Source organism: Pezoporus occidentalis, unplaced genomic scaffold (assembly GCF_034315485.1).
Source record: "Pezoporus occidentalis ecotype Australia unplaced genomic scaffold, CSIRO_AGI_Poc_V1 ctg15, whole genome shotgun sequence".
NCBI lineage: Eukaryota > Metazoa > Chordata > Aves > Psittaciformes > Psittacidae > Pezoporus > Pezoporus occidentalis.
This window is the reverse complement of record NW_026913316.1, coordinates 2,141,037-2,154,162: the sequence shown is the minus strand read 5'-3', so window position 1 is coordinate 2,154,162 and position 13,126 is coordinate 2,141,037. Positions and strand designations below refer to the sequence as shown.

At 39.2% G+C, this 13,126-nt stretch overlaps 1 protein-coding gene across 6 annotated transcripts in view; it reads right to left on the bottom strand.

Annotated features, from left to right (window-relative positions):
- Positions 1 to 13,126, bottom strand: part of CTNND2 (catenin delta 2) — a 655,439-nt gene that overhangs the window by 28,875 nt on the left and 613,438 nt on the right. For all 6 annotated transcript variants that reach the window (XM_062610812.1, XM_062610810.1, XM_062610813.1 and 3 more), the window contains 2 exons: positions 9,605 to 9,815; positions 6,211 to 6,295 (listed from right to left, as the gene is read on the bottom strand). In XM_062610812.1, the coding sequence (XP_062466796.1) occupies positions 6,211 to 6,295; positions 9,605 to 9,815 (296 nt within the window). The remainder of the gene's footprint in view (positions 1 to 6,210; positions 6,296 to 9,604; positions 9,816 to 13,126) is intronic.

The window sequence follows — 13,126 nt, the reverse complement described above, 5'->3', positions numbered from 1 at the left end:
ATGGGCTCTAGACAATGCCTTCTCTCTGATGATAATCTAGCTTGCTATTACAGTGGGGAGTTTACTTTAAATTAATCCATCCCTTTTATAAAAGGGTGACATGTTAATCTGAAAAAGTCTCCTGCCAGTCGTACGAAATAAATCAAGCCCTGCTGAAAGATCAGCACTGCAAAAGACATATTCTCACAAACAATTTGAGCACATGAATAGTTCCTTCAAGTCAAGCCACTTTTTTTAGGAGTTATTACGTTATGGATTTGGAATTTAGATTCTTAATGTAGGGTTTAAGTTCTGCACAGACACTTTCACTAGCTAATTTCACCCTAAACTATCATCTTTTGGGGGGGGACATCTGACTGACTACAACCTTAACTGAAGAAAATCCAAATGATGCATTCCAAGTCTACGAGATAGCACTGTGTAATTAACATTTTTAAAAGGCATTTATATTTTGCTTAAGAAAGGACTTTAGATTCTAAACCTCCTTGTCTACAGTTTTGAAGTTTATTGCTGTCAATTTTCATGGAACATTTAGCCATAATGGACCTTTTCACAGAGTCACCATTTTATTATTCTGAAAGTCACATGAAAAAAGAGTCCTTTTCTAGATCAGGACTGGCTTAACTGCTCCTAAGGCTTCAGGCAATTTTAAGCATTTTTTCCAGCCAATGACAGACAAGGCCATCTTCAGAGTGACTACTCTGACTTCATTAAACGCCTATTGCAATAGTATCCCTGTTGTAAATGGCACACTACATGCTGAAGGATGGCCAACCTGAACAGCCTCGCTAGTTTCAAATAATTGGTTGTATTCTTATTCATATGGCAGGTGAACAGGACAAGCATTTATATTATTCCATGCAGAACAGAAACCTACGATAACAAATGGGGAAGAAAAATATTTTCTATAAATTCATTGTGATCTCTACGTATATACTGGAAGATGGTGTAAGTGCAAACATAATGACAGAATGTGAACGTATTTTGATGGAGCCTAAGTGATTAGGCAAAACAAATCAACAAATAGAAAATGTTCTTCTTGACAGTTCCTCCAGCTCTTTAATATTATACACACTTAATGCTAATTGAAGCTTTTTAAATATTTTTTTTTCATGTTAAGTTCATTTAGCACAACCCTTTTGCTCAAATTTCCTCATGCAATTTAACAAGCCATTTGTGTATAAGAGTAGTTGGTTATTGTCTGGAAAATTGACATAGGTAAGAGTTTACCAGCTAACGGAAATCTGTTTTCTTACAGTCACACCTGTATTTTCCAAGTTGTACCTGAATCTTCAGTCAGCTAATTCCCTAAAGACTGGAGTAGGATCCAGTGTTCCTGACATGGAAATAGGCATCTTGTAAAGAATCACCATAGTAGCTCCTTTCACCTTGTTTAGGTGGCTAAACATAAATGGGACAGGACCTCTCTTTCAAGGCTGTAAGCAGCACTTAATTCTCCTGCTGGCTGTACAGGTTACCAAGATACTTGAAGAAGGGTACACTGTGAGTCTGAAGCACGGGGATAAACATAATAGCTCCTCTACCTAGTTCTTCTCAAGTGCTGAGCCACCCACAGGGCTACAGAGCATGTGACTATTAAGCACTTTTGAAAATCAAATTTTAAGTATTTCAGAATAGACTTCAGAAAACAGAGGTGGATAAATTTATGAAACTAAAAGTCTTATTTGTAGAGAACAAAGATGTTTGAAAATAACATGACATTAAAGTCACTCTTTGGGAGACAACATTTCATCTACTGATGAAAACCTGTGATGATCACCTCTTGTTTTTTTTTTTTTTACTTGCTAAGCTTTAGCAGTACCTGGAAATGCATCACACTTAAATAATCTAAACGTTGTCTATATAAGACTGAACCTTATTTTCCTCTTCATGGGATTTTCCTGAGATTAGATTTCTGTTTCAGCTATTGCTCGGAAAACTGAGCAGTATTTCCTGTGAACTCTTCCCTGATGAAGGACCTGCGAGTTAAACTTCTAGGATGGATGGCAACTCCTTCATCTCAAGACCAAATTTGTTGCTTCCTCTTGGACTGTCAAGATGGTTTTTTTTCCTGTAATTTTAGGACCAGAAACCTTTATGCATTTTACAACTTTTCCTTGTTGGACTGTGTTAGGATAGTGTCAAATTAACCATACCAGGGACTAAAATAATCTTATTTTTCCCCAAAGCCCCAGCCTATAAAGAATGGTAAACACTGTCACCTCACTCGTGGATCTGAATGCTGACTGTTTCACTTTCTGTGTCTTCTCCATTCCAGCCCCACCTAACAAGTCTAAGTGTCCCCCTAAAACCACAGCACAGGTATGAACTGGAAATCCCAGTACACTGGATAGAACCTGTCAGCAGAGGGTACAGGGTGTGTGTGACACAGCTCTGCAAGCACTGTACATAAGATATTATGGGCTTACAGAGCTTTCCAAGTGAAAACTGAGACAACAAAGCCAATACCTCCTCCTCCTTGAGCATGCAGCCCAGGCTGTGGGAAGTTAGAAATCTATCCATTATTCTCCTAAGCCAGAAAAGCTACAGTCTCTACCTGTGCATGCTTTTCAGAGAATAAAAAACCTACCAGACAAGAGAGACCAAAGAGTGCAACTCCTCTTGTAGTAGCTGTTAATAAATGGACACAATGTTTCTGCTTCAGCTAACTGAAAGCCATATATAAACCTTCAATCCTTGTTTTTATAGGACCTTGGGAATTCCAGGACACACTGGATGCTGCAGATTAGTTAGCCTGTCTCCCCGCTAAATTCAACTGACTGCAAAAGCTTCAGCTCTCGCTTTTGGTACCTTAGAGAAAAGACCTCTGAAATCAATAGGGCCTTCTCATTGCTTTCACTGGAAGCAGGATCAAGCCCATTGCAGAGAAGCTTCTGGGTACCAGAACTCTGAGCTCTGGACTGTCAAAGCTACATTGCTTGCAAAGTTTATTCTGTCCACCTGCTCTGCCTTTCTGTTTAAACACAGTATGTGGGCTAGCCTGAAACTCTTTTTGCAGAAACATCTCTCTAGCCTAACCTGACTTACTAGATTTAATTTTCTGTGCTTCCCATCTCACTGACTTGTGGAGTAATTTTGCATTTTTCAGGATAAAAGAGATGGACAGGACCTTAAAATTCTGTGTTGCCAAAATACTGCTTGGATTCTTAGTTGCGCTATGACCTTCAGACAGGGTATATTGCCTGATTTGGTCAATGAAGTTAATTGAGTTGTTGTAGTTGCTGCTGCACTTTTTGGCTTTTAATGGCCCAGAGAAACAGGCAATGTCTGTCAGACACTGAGTGGCACAAAGAAATTTGTGAACACTACTATTCTTCTTAAGCAGCACAGTTGAAGCTGGCAGCCTGAAACCCCTGAAATTTGGACTATTTTTCATGCCACAGCTGATTCTGACATTGTCCTCAGAAGCAGCTTCATTTAGGTTTCATTACATAGGCATATTAATGTTACAGCTGAAAAGCTTGCTCATGCATGATGGGACTGGAGGCTTGCAGGAAGCTTTTATTGCACATACCCTGCTTAGGGCAGCCCTGCTACTGGTTATCAGATAGAGGGCTAGTTTTTGACTCCTACACTTAACTTCCAAGCCAGAAATTTATCAGGGATTGCTGCAAGAGGGAATTGGTACCAGTGCACTTCACGGCTTCTGGTACTCTACAGGTTTGGCATGTCATTAGGTGACCATACCAATCCCCAACTCTGGATGAACTTTCTGTCAGTGCAGTTCATATTCTGCCAGTTATGGGATGATTCCTCTTCTGTTGAGCAAAATTAGGCAGTGAAAGAGGTTTCATGTTTTTGCTGATGCAGTCATAGTTGGACTAAATATACTGACTACTACTGCATCTGCAGTAAACATATTGCCTTCTTTCCCCATTAATACAAATGATAATACTTCTTTTTACCTCTTCTTACTTACTGTACTGTAAACATATAGCTCTGAAATACACAACTCAAACTACTTGGTTACACTGTTTCTCAAACAGTCAGGTAAGTGCTGCTGCTTTTTCTTAAGTGTGATGCGATGCTTGCAATTTCCTTGTATTACAGTACAGAACTGTGCCTCTCTGTAGGCCACCAACTGTTTGGAAGTAATTGTATAGATACTTTAGTACACAGGAAGAAATTGCTGATGGTTATGCACTGGGATTTACCTGCACTTCAAAAAAGGCGGTGCAGGTGCAAAGTGATGACCATATTACGCTGTCAAATGTATGTTCACCTGTTTTTATTAGCGTATGCATTTTAATGGGACAAAATAAAGACTGCATTGACCCAATATCTTTGTATTACATAGATTAATGCAAACTTTTATAATTTTCCTTTCATAAAAACATTGTTTCCGCAACAGTGGTGAAACTCAGACAGCCAGCCTACTGCAGGCAAGTTTAATAAATATTATAACTTTATAAAGATTACTGTATGTCTTCTAAAAAACAGGAGCGTGCAGCATATGTAATGAGGATAAAAATATTTAGCAGAGACTGACCTTCATTTTAAGAATTTGTGAAGCCTGTAGGAATTAACCAGTATAGAGATCAATAAAATACTTCATAAGAATACAGACAGCGTCTGCTATGAGATTCCTGGAAACTACCTCAAAGGCTAGCTGACCCTATTTTCCATACCACAGGTATGTATTTGTGGTTGCAGGATATGTTCTTTTAAGCATGCAATGTACTGAGTACCAAAGCATGCTTAGTATGTAAGTACATTACCAGGCATTCACGTTGGCAGCCAACTGAATGTCCTTTACATAGCAGTATGTACACTCAGAAGCCATACAGCATATAGATTACCTTATGTGCGGAGCAACCCCAGAAACTGCTTTTCCATCACAGCATGTATATATACAGACAGAAGGCTGGAAATGAGCCAGACATTGTAAGAATCTCTGAAAGATTACAGTGCAATGAAGTTCAGCCTCTACAGTGCAGCCACCCACATGCACAGAAGTTGGGCTATGTGCACTTCCAGCGTGTTACTGCCTTCCATCAAGAAAAGACTACTCTAGCTCATGTTTGTTCCCACTTCTTAATGGGACAGTTGAGTAAAAGGCTGTTACTCAGAACATCATCGCATATGGTATCCCTAGGGCTGCCAAGGATGACTAAAATACTGGAAGTGAACAATGGGAGAGACTCAATAACCATCTTCCTTACTCCTGAGACTTGACAAAAGCAGGGCTGAGGCATGCAAAAGAACAGCTTTTTAAACAGGTCAGCGTCTATCATTTTGAGATTTGGTGCATAAGTTTCATGTAATTATGTTCGTTTCTTGTGCAAAACACATACAACCCAGATTATGCCACTGTAAACCTTCCCTACTTCACTATTCTTATGCCTTAACCTTAACTAGGACCTGAACTTCTGTGCCACAGGAAGTCTTAGCTCTCTTTGCTAAGATTACAAGTACAAATATCAGTGAATTAAGCTGCAAAATTCCATTGTAGCAAGAAGACCTTTGAGAACTAAATCTGAAGGCTGATATTCACATGGAATGTAATTCAGTCTGAAAATCTTCAGCAAGAATTAATTTAAATGTTATCATTTACTAAGTAGACCCTGATGTTCCAAAAGCTATATAGGATGTTATTTCACAGGACTGTATTACCATATTGCAATTAATTTTTAAGAGGTTAGCAGGACCGTGGGAACAGTACGGTACTGAAGACTCCATAGACTGTCTGAAAACCAAGTATATGATGCTACTGTCTGCCAGCTGATTGGAAGTGAAGCTATCAAGTTTCAGCCCAGCTCCACATGTAACTGGTCCCTAAGCACCACACATTCAGATACTCTTGTTTACAATCTCATGAGGAAATTTTGAAGCTGAAGGGCTGGAAGTCTGGTAACTTCCTCAGGACAGGGTGGCAAGGTGTAAGAAGGAAAGCTTCAGCAGGAGAGCTCGCACAGGTTTGTTCTATGACGTCACTCTCCAGGGCTGTCAGATTCAGCAATTTTTGTATGAATTATTTTGAAAAACAAATTCATATCCCCTTTTCATCACCACATGTATTTTCAAAAGGTATTTCTATGTTAAGAGTAGAAATGAGGCTCCGAGTATACTGGAACATAGCTCCAAATATCTGAAACTTTAGGTGAATTTTCAGTCACATAAATCATTTGATCTTAAGTTTTTGGGCAACCATATGAAAGATAATAAAACTAGAAATAACCGAAGCCTTACCTTCTTGTAGAGACTTCTCAGGTCTCTGTACTGCCACATACTATTGAGGACCTGAGATGCTGCTTTCACCACTTTCGGCGAATGCCTGTTACGCACATATGTCAAAAAGGAAGAGAGAGAAAGAAAGAGTGAGAAAGAGACTGTTAAATACAAGACTCCATTCATCCCAATTTTCAAATGCATTGCTATGGATTTAAACCCTCATTTAAAATGTGTTTCAAATGTGCCACAATTGGCTGGTGTCTTGGAGGCCAATGTGTTTTTAAGCAAGGGCAATACATGTTATTTCTACAGTGCTAATTATTCAGTGAGGAGCAAAATGTGTGTTCCTCAGCACACTGAGAACAAGAATTCATCCTTAAAGCATAGTAGGAGGAATGGGAGAGGTAGCAACTGGCAAAATTGTTAAGTACCCAACTGGTATTATGTACATCTAAGATGTCCTGGCTACAACTTTTGGCACAAAGGACAAGAAGTTAGAGCCAGAGTTTCTTTCTCTATAAGGTGCCAAAGTTTAACTCTTGACATCATGCTTAATGCATTAAATGCCTCTTAGCAGTGGCCAAAAGAAACACTCTGGGTGGGTGATGAGCACTGTTCTTGAAGTGCAGAGGTAAGATGCAGAAATACAGCTGTTTATAAAAAGTCAACACAAGTTTCATTTGGAATCCAAATTAGGACTTGCTTCTTGCTCACACTATTAGCCTTTAATGACAGCAATACAGTGTCAAGTTGAAAACCATAACTTCACATGGGCCTTCCCTTCAGAAAGGTTTCAAAAGAATCTCTAAACTATTGTTACAATACGTTGGAGTCATACACTCCTCCTGGGATAAGTAACTTCAAAAAAAATCTAAACCCCCTCAAATTCAAAAACCAGGGAGTATTCAGCTCAGTGGAGAAAGGTCAAACAGAAAAGGACTAGGAAGATAACCCAGCTCATTGAGGAAGCAAACACTGTGCTGTACTAATAATACACTTAAAGCAGCAGAGTGCTAGAAAATCTTGCAAAGCTCTAAGCCTGCAGTGAGGATTGATGGGCAGTCATTGAGATGATTCATATTTTACTCAGAAAAGGCACATAGACTGCAAAATCAAAGAGAAACCAGAAAACCAGAAGTTTATGTTAACTGGTTTGGGCAGGAAGTCTTCTCAGGGGTCAGGCTTTGGTGCGTCCTGTGACTTCTGAGAGGACCACTGGTAGACTGGCACTCAAGCTGGTCAAGCAATGTTCATGACACAACTCATTCACACAACAGTGTTTTCCTAGGAATTTATTTGGTGACTTTTTTTTCCTCCCCTTTTTATCAATTTCTCAGCCAGAGTACAGCAGTAGGTGGGTAACTGGGGAATAAACAGGAATTTGATAAACCCTTTCAAACAAAATTGTTCTTATTACACTCCCAGCTGTGCTGGCTCATGGGGTGCTGGTAGCATGGAACAACTAGGAAAATAACTGTGCCAATCATACTGTGAGTACTGAGGAGAAACAGGAACTGTAAGAAGCCAATATGGGCTTGGCCACTATGACCTTATGAACACCAGTTCCCTCATGCTGTTATACAGGGGAAGTGCTCAAGCCCTGGGAATGTTCCAAAAGCTAGTGGGGCCAGCCCCACACTCCTGGCACTGATATATACAAGGATGCATCCAGTCTAGTACCGTGCACTTGTAGAATCAGCTGCTTCATACTGGACAAGATAAATTCATACTGGAGTGTTTTACTATAATGCCAGAATTTCCTATCAGTCCAACAAACAGCAGTTCTGATTTTTGAACAATGGATTACCTGTGAGAAACCAAACCAAAGCAATAGTGCATGATACTAACATTTGTGAAAGCTGGGAAATGGAACGTTTGATCAAGATAGGCATTTGTAGCACTGTGAGTTGACAGGTTTTCTTGTTCTAGAGCTGTGTTAACACGTAACAGTAATAACACAGAACTGCAACTCAGAAGTACTTGAGAGGAAGGATACCTATCATCATTTAGGAAGGCATTTTGGAATTAGTCAACACTATCTGGGCTAAATACTTTCATTCAGCACTGATAGAGCTTTCACAGTTATGAGGGATACTTAGGGAATTATACCTCTGGATCCCCTAAGACTTTGAAAAGTCAAGACTTAATGAGTATTAATAATCTCTACCAGACAATGAACAGGAATGCAAATGCATTATTATGAGAAAAGACACATTCAACTTCAGTAAAATGGATATTAACCTGTTTGCAATATTGCTACATCTGATCTACAAAATGTAAAACAAAGTTTTAAATACATTTAATAATAATAAAAAATGCAAATAGAAACAAATTGGCACAACTGGTATCACATACTTTGTTACACTACTACTTTTTACCCCTTACAATTAGAATGTAATAATGTTTCAGTAATGAACTTGGTATGAAAAGGGTGACAACAGAGGAAAAGAAATGTGACTACATTATCTTGGCAACGTTCAATCACATAGGCGAACAGAAGTTCTCATACCAAATGTAGGGTGCATAAATCTTTCCTTCAGGGTGTTGCCTGGCTTTGTGAAGCTCTTTTAGAGCTCTACTGCTGCAACAGGCTGTGGGATGACAGCTTCAAGTAGGTGGACTGATGGGTTTTGTACACTACTGTGAAGGCTTTTTGTTTTCAAACTGCCATAGTCCTACTGCACTATACTTCTGCAGGCTGACAAATAGGAGAACCAGGCTGGTTTAGGCAAAAGAAGGATAAAGGGTGAACTCTTACATGTAGGCTGCATACAGAGGAAAACAGACAAGATGAAACCATAGCTTCTCTGACAATATCATTGTCACATGTAAGATTTGTGCATGTTTTGGTGCCTCACAAAGTAGCCTGTAGGTATCCTAATGCTCTCTCAGAAGAAAGGTGTTAGGAAAATCACTGAATCCATTTTTGCACTATGCCCCACCTTATGAGCAGGCTGGTGGCCCAGAAAAGGGTGCTGTGAAAACGGACAGTGATTTTGTATTCTTCACTCCCAGAGCAAGAGAAGCGGTAACAGAACTGTGGTAAGGTCCTTTCACAGGATCCCTCCACCTGCATGTTACACCTTCTGTGGGGTGCAATCCAACAGCTTTGGTCTCTAATGCTGTTCAGGATCTTCTGCCCAGAGGCAGTAGTTACTGTAGATAATTACTCCTCCTTAAACTGCACAGGCAGTGCACTCCACGCACTACCGATGGTACGTCAAAAATAAACCACAGCAGAGACCTCTGCTATTGGTATTGTCTGTTTCTTGTCACCTTTCTTACTGGGCATACGATTTCTGATGAAACTAAAGAATTCGACTCATGATTGCATAGAGGAGGCAAACACATTCAGGACTAGTAATAACTACTGGAGATGTTAAAAAAGTGCAAGGGGATTTGCAAAACATACTTGTCTCCTTTACTCTTAGATATGCCAACCAGTTTCTCAATGCCGCCTGCGTCTCGTAAGGCCTTGGCATTCTCCATGTTTTTAGTGATGACTTCATGCAGAGTGCAGCAAATGGCAGTAACGGTGTCATCAGACATGGCCTTGCTTGCTGAGCTGTTGCTGTTGTTAGCGCCTGGCAGTCGGTGGACCAGATCCCTCATGGCATACTTGCCTTTGTTGAAAGAAAATGAAGGGAGAATTCAGAAGATACATCAATAAAGGGTGATGGAGAAGAAGTATAGGGAAAACATGCGAGACTATTAGCACCACTTCCATCATTGCATGTAATCTAATTGGCTACTGAATCTATTTGGAATGAGCCACATTTATACAATGGCATGGTCAATCATTTCACATTAGGGACTCCTAATATTTCCATAACACATCAGTTGGAGACTTTGGATATGGCTACATCATGCCATATGATGACAGAAATGAAATGATGACAGAAAAAGCCAAGTATATATATAAAGATAACCTTAATATCACAACTTACAGAACTTGTCAAGTTCTCATCTCCCATTGCACAACTCGTAACTTGTTATGGTACATAAAATGTGCATCAGTTGTTAAAAACACTACAGCAAATGCAAAGCCAATGACATCGTTATTCGTGAAAAAATCTTCTCTGAAGGACCAGTTTCACTGTACAAGGTTAATTCTATACTACATGCACTAATTTAATTAGGTTTATTAATGTTTCTTAGACTTTACTGCTCATTAGAGGACACCCTCTTTTCCACACATGCTTAGTTGTATGCTTGGTACCGACAAGAAAAGGGAGCTGTTCTGAGATCTATTCCTGTCTGATGTTTAGTAAGGAGTTACAATAACCTCCAGAACTTAAAATCTCCTAAAATAAAAAGGGAAAACGAATTTTTAAAATGGTCACATTGAACTGAAGACTTGAAAAAGAAATTCAATTGATTACGGTTGGCCTCGATGGCCTTAAAGGTCTTTTCCAACACGATTCCATGATTCTATGACAATTATAACTTTTTCATGTTTACATGAACAAAGGATTTTTTTCGCAAAATTGCACCTGAAAGTCATGTGGTGCTTGTGAAAATAACACAAGAGCAGCTTCTGAGAATATATATATATACATGTAGTATCTCTGTAAATATATAAACGTAAATATATAAATGTAGAGCAGGGTTAGCACTGGCACAGCTATAAGAGAAGACTCACACCAATTCTATAGGGTCACTATTACATTAAAATAATTTCTTAGCCCTTCAATGTGATGAAGACAAGATCAGAGAGGGCAAGGACCTGATAAAGTTGTTGCTGAGGTCAGTAAAACAACTTTGAATCACCTTCAGTGCAGCTGTGCTAGGAATTTGCATACAGCAATCACCATGAGTGTATCATGCAGGATGAAAAAGACAGGAAAACTGGGAAAAATAAACGTAATTAGTAATCTAATCTACATCACATTTTATGAATGAAATAACCAGGTGTGATCATTGTATAGAATATGATAATTTAATCAGATCTTTTTGATAACTTAAAAAAGTTCTGATCAATTAGTATTTATGAGTACTTATTAAAAATTTTACTTCTGAATTCATAAATCCAGTTGTTTGTCCATATATGAAAGCAGAGGTAAGAGGAAAATCACATCTTTTAATTATCAGAGGTTAAATTATTTTTATTTCTCACAATTTTGCCTGCTGTGGTAGAAATATAGTCAGTCATTTGGAACAGAATATTTTTAATACAGGTAAAAACTAAAATCTCTGTACTGAAATGTTAGAGGTTATGAAGAGATTTTGTGGTAATGTGAAGTCTTAGAGACAACTCACTTTATATCATGAAAAACCATTCCTGGTTATAAAAAGCATAACTTTACCAACAAAATGTGTGCAGTAGGCTTTGAATCTTAATGGTGTGCTGCAATACAGATACAAACCTTTTCCTCATACTTTTTTATTTCTTTGCACTTCATATTTAATTGGTTGTTTGCATTATTAGCTTTTCAGCAATATTATTCATATTAGATGTAGTACAGATATTAACACCACTTTCTCTTTCAGAAATGGTTTGAGCAAACTGAATATGTTTTTCCCCTACACCTGTCTGAAACACTGAACAGCCTGAAATGCTAGGTACATCTGCATCTGTTTTACGTAACACGAGTACATTAATAGTCCCTTATCACTTACAGTGATTAGTTCAGTCTGTAGCATATAGCAAACCAAGCATGTGTATGAAAAAAAAATAAAATAAACCATGATTTGCTGTACCTTTTACTCTCCTGATGCAGTGTCTGCCATGGGTCAGGAATAAGTAGACAAATCACATCAGTGAGACTTTCTGCTTTACTCTGTACACACATCCAGAACAAATCAATGTTCCTTTTTCCTTTTGTACCTCACTTAAGGTGCAACAGAGCGTCTCACGATCTCAGTCCTCTGGTGGAACCAGATTACTACAATCCTTCCATTAGCAGTCAAAGACTGCCTCCCTTAGCACTGTGTATAAGGAAATTTGGATGGATGCCCTAAGCAGTTTTCCTGGAACTGGCCTAGTATTCCAGGCAGTAGTACTGATACCAGTACACAGGCCTAGACACACAGGATGCTTCTTAGAATAAACAAAGGCTTTGAGGTATCAGGAAAAGCTCAGCAGGAAAACTAAAATAAATACAATCAAGCATGGTATAGGCATTCTGGACATGTTATTGCTCAACAGTTCTAACATTTCTGGGGTGCACACTCTTAAGTCAGGCATAAGAAGATCAAATCAGAACTAGACACATCAAAACACTAAACCACACATTTTATAGATGTGTTACAGTGGGTCAGTACAGCACCCCTTATTCTGAGCGGCTGTAGTAATTCCAGGTCAATAATACTATTCAATTCTTAACAGTTCCATATTTAAACTAAAATATATTCTGAGTGGTTTTGGTTTTGTTTCTCAGAACTGCATCAAATTTAGCCTTTGGATAGAAAGTGCTGGAAGGCTCACAGCGCACATTTTGCAGACCTATAATCTAGTCAGTGTATAGCAGCTGTGGCAGCTGTGCAAGCTGGTATCCGGTTTGCATACATCCTGATCAGAACCTGTAATGACAATGCCAGGCCCCTAGTTCTGCCAGGTGCTGCCTGTGAAGGAGACCCGCTTCCTCCTCCCTGCCCTGTCCCTGAGGTGCAGCAGAAGCCAGAACTGCCACCTCCAACAGAGCTGCTCACACATGCAGCTGAAGCAGCTGACTGCAGAGACTGGCACCACAGCTCAAACTGACCTTCAGAGGTTCACCAGAACAAGGGAGCACACCAGCTGGAAGAAGATGGAAGTGGCTGGGCTATGGAGTCAATCTAAGCTGCTGTTTACATGATCATCAAATCTGTTAACAAGTGTAACTGTTAACATATTTTCTGTGGTTTTATTACTTTGAACTCTTTGCTAGAGATCTGAAAATATATCTGGGATGAGAAAAAACCCTGCCTTAGCCATAAGAAATTGTGCCATTAA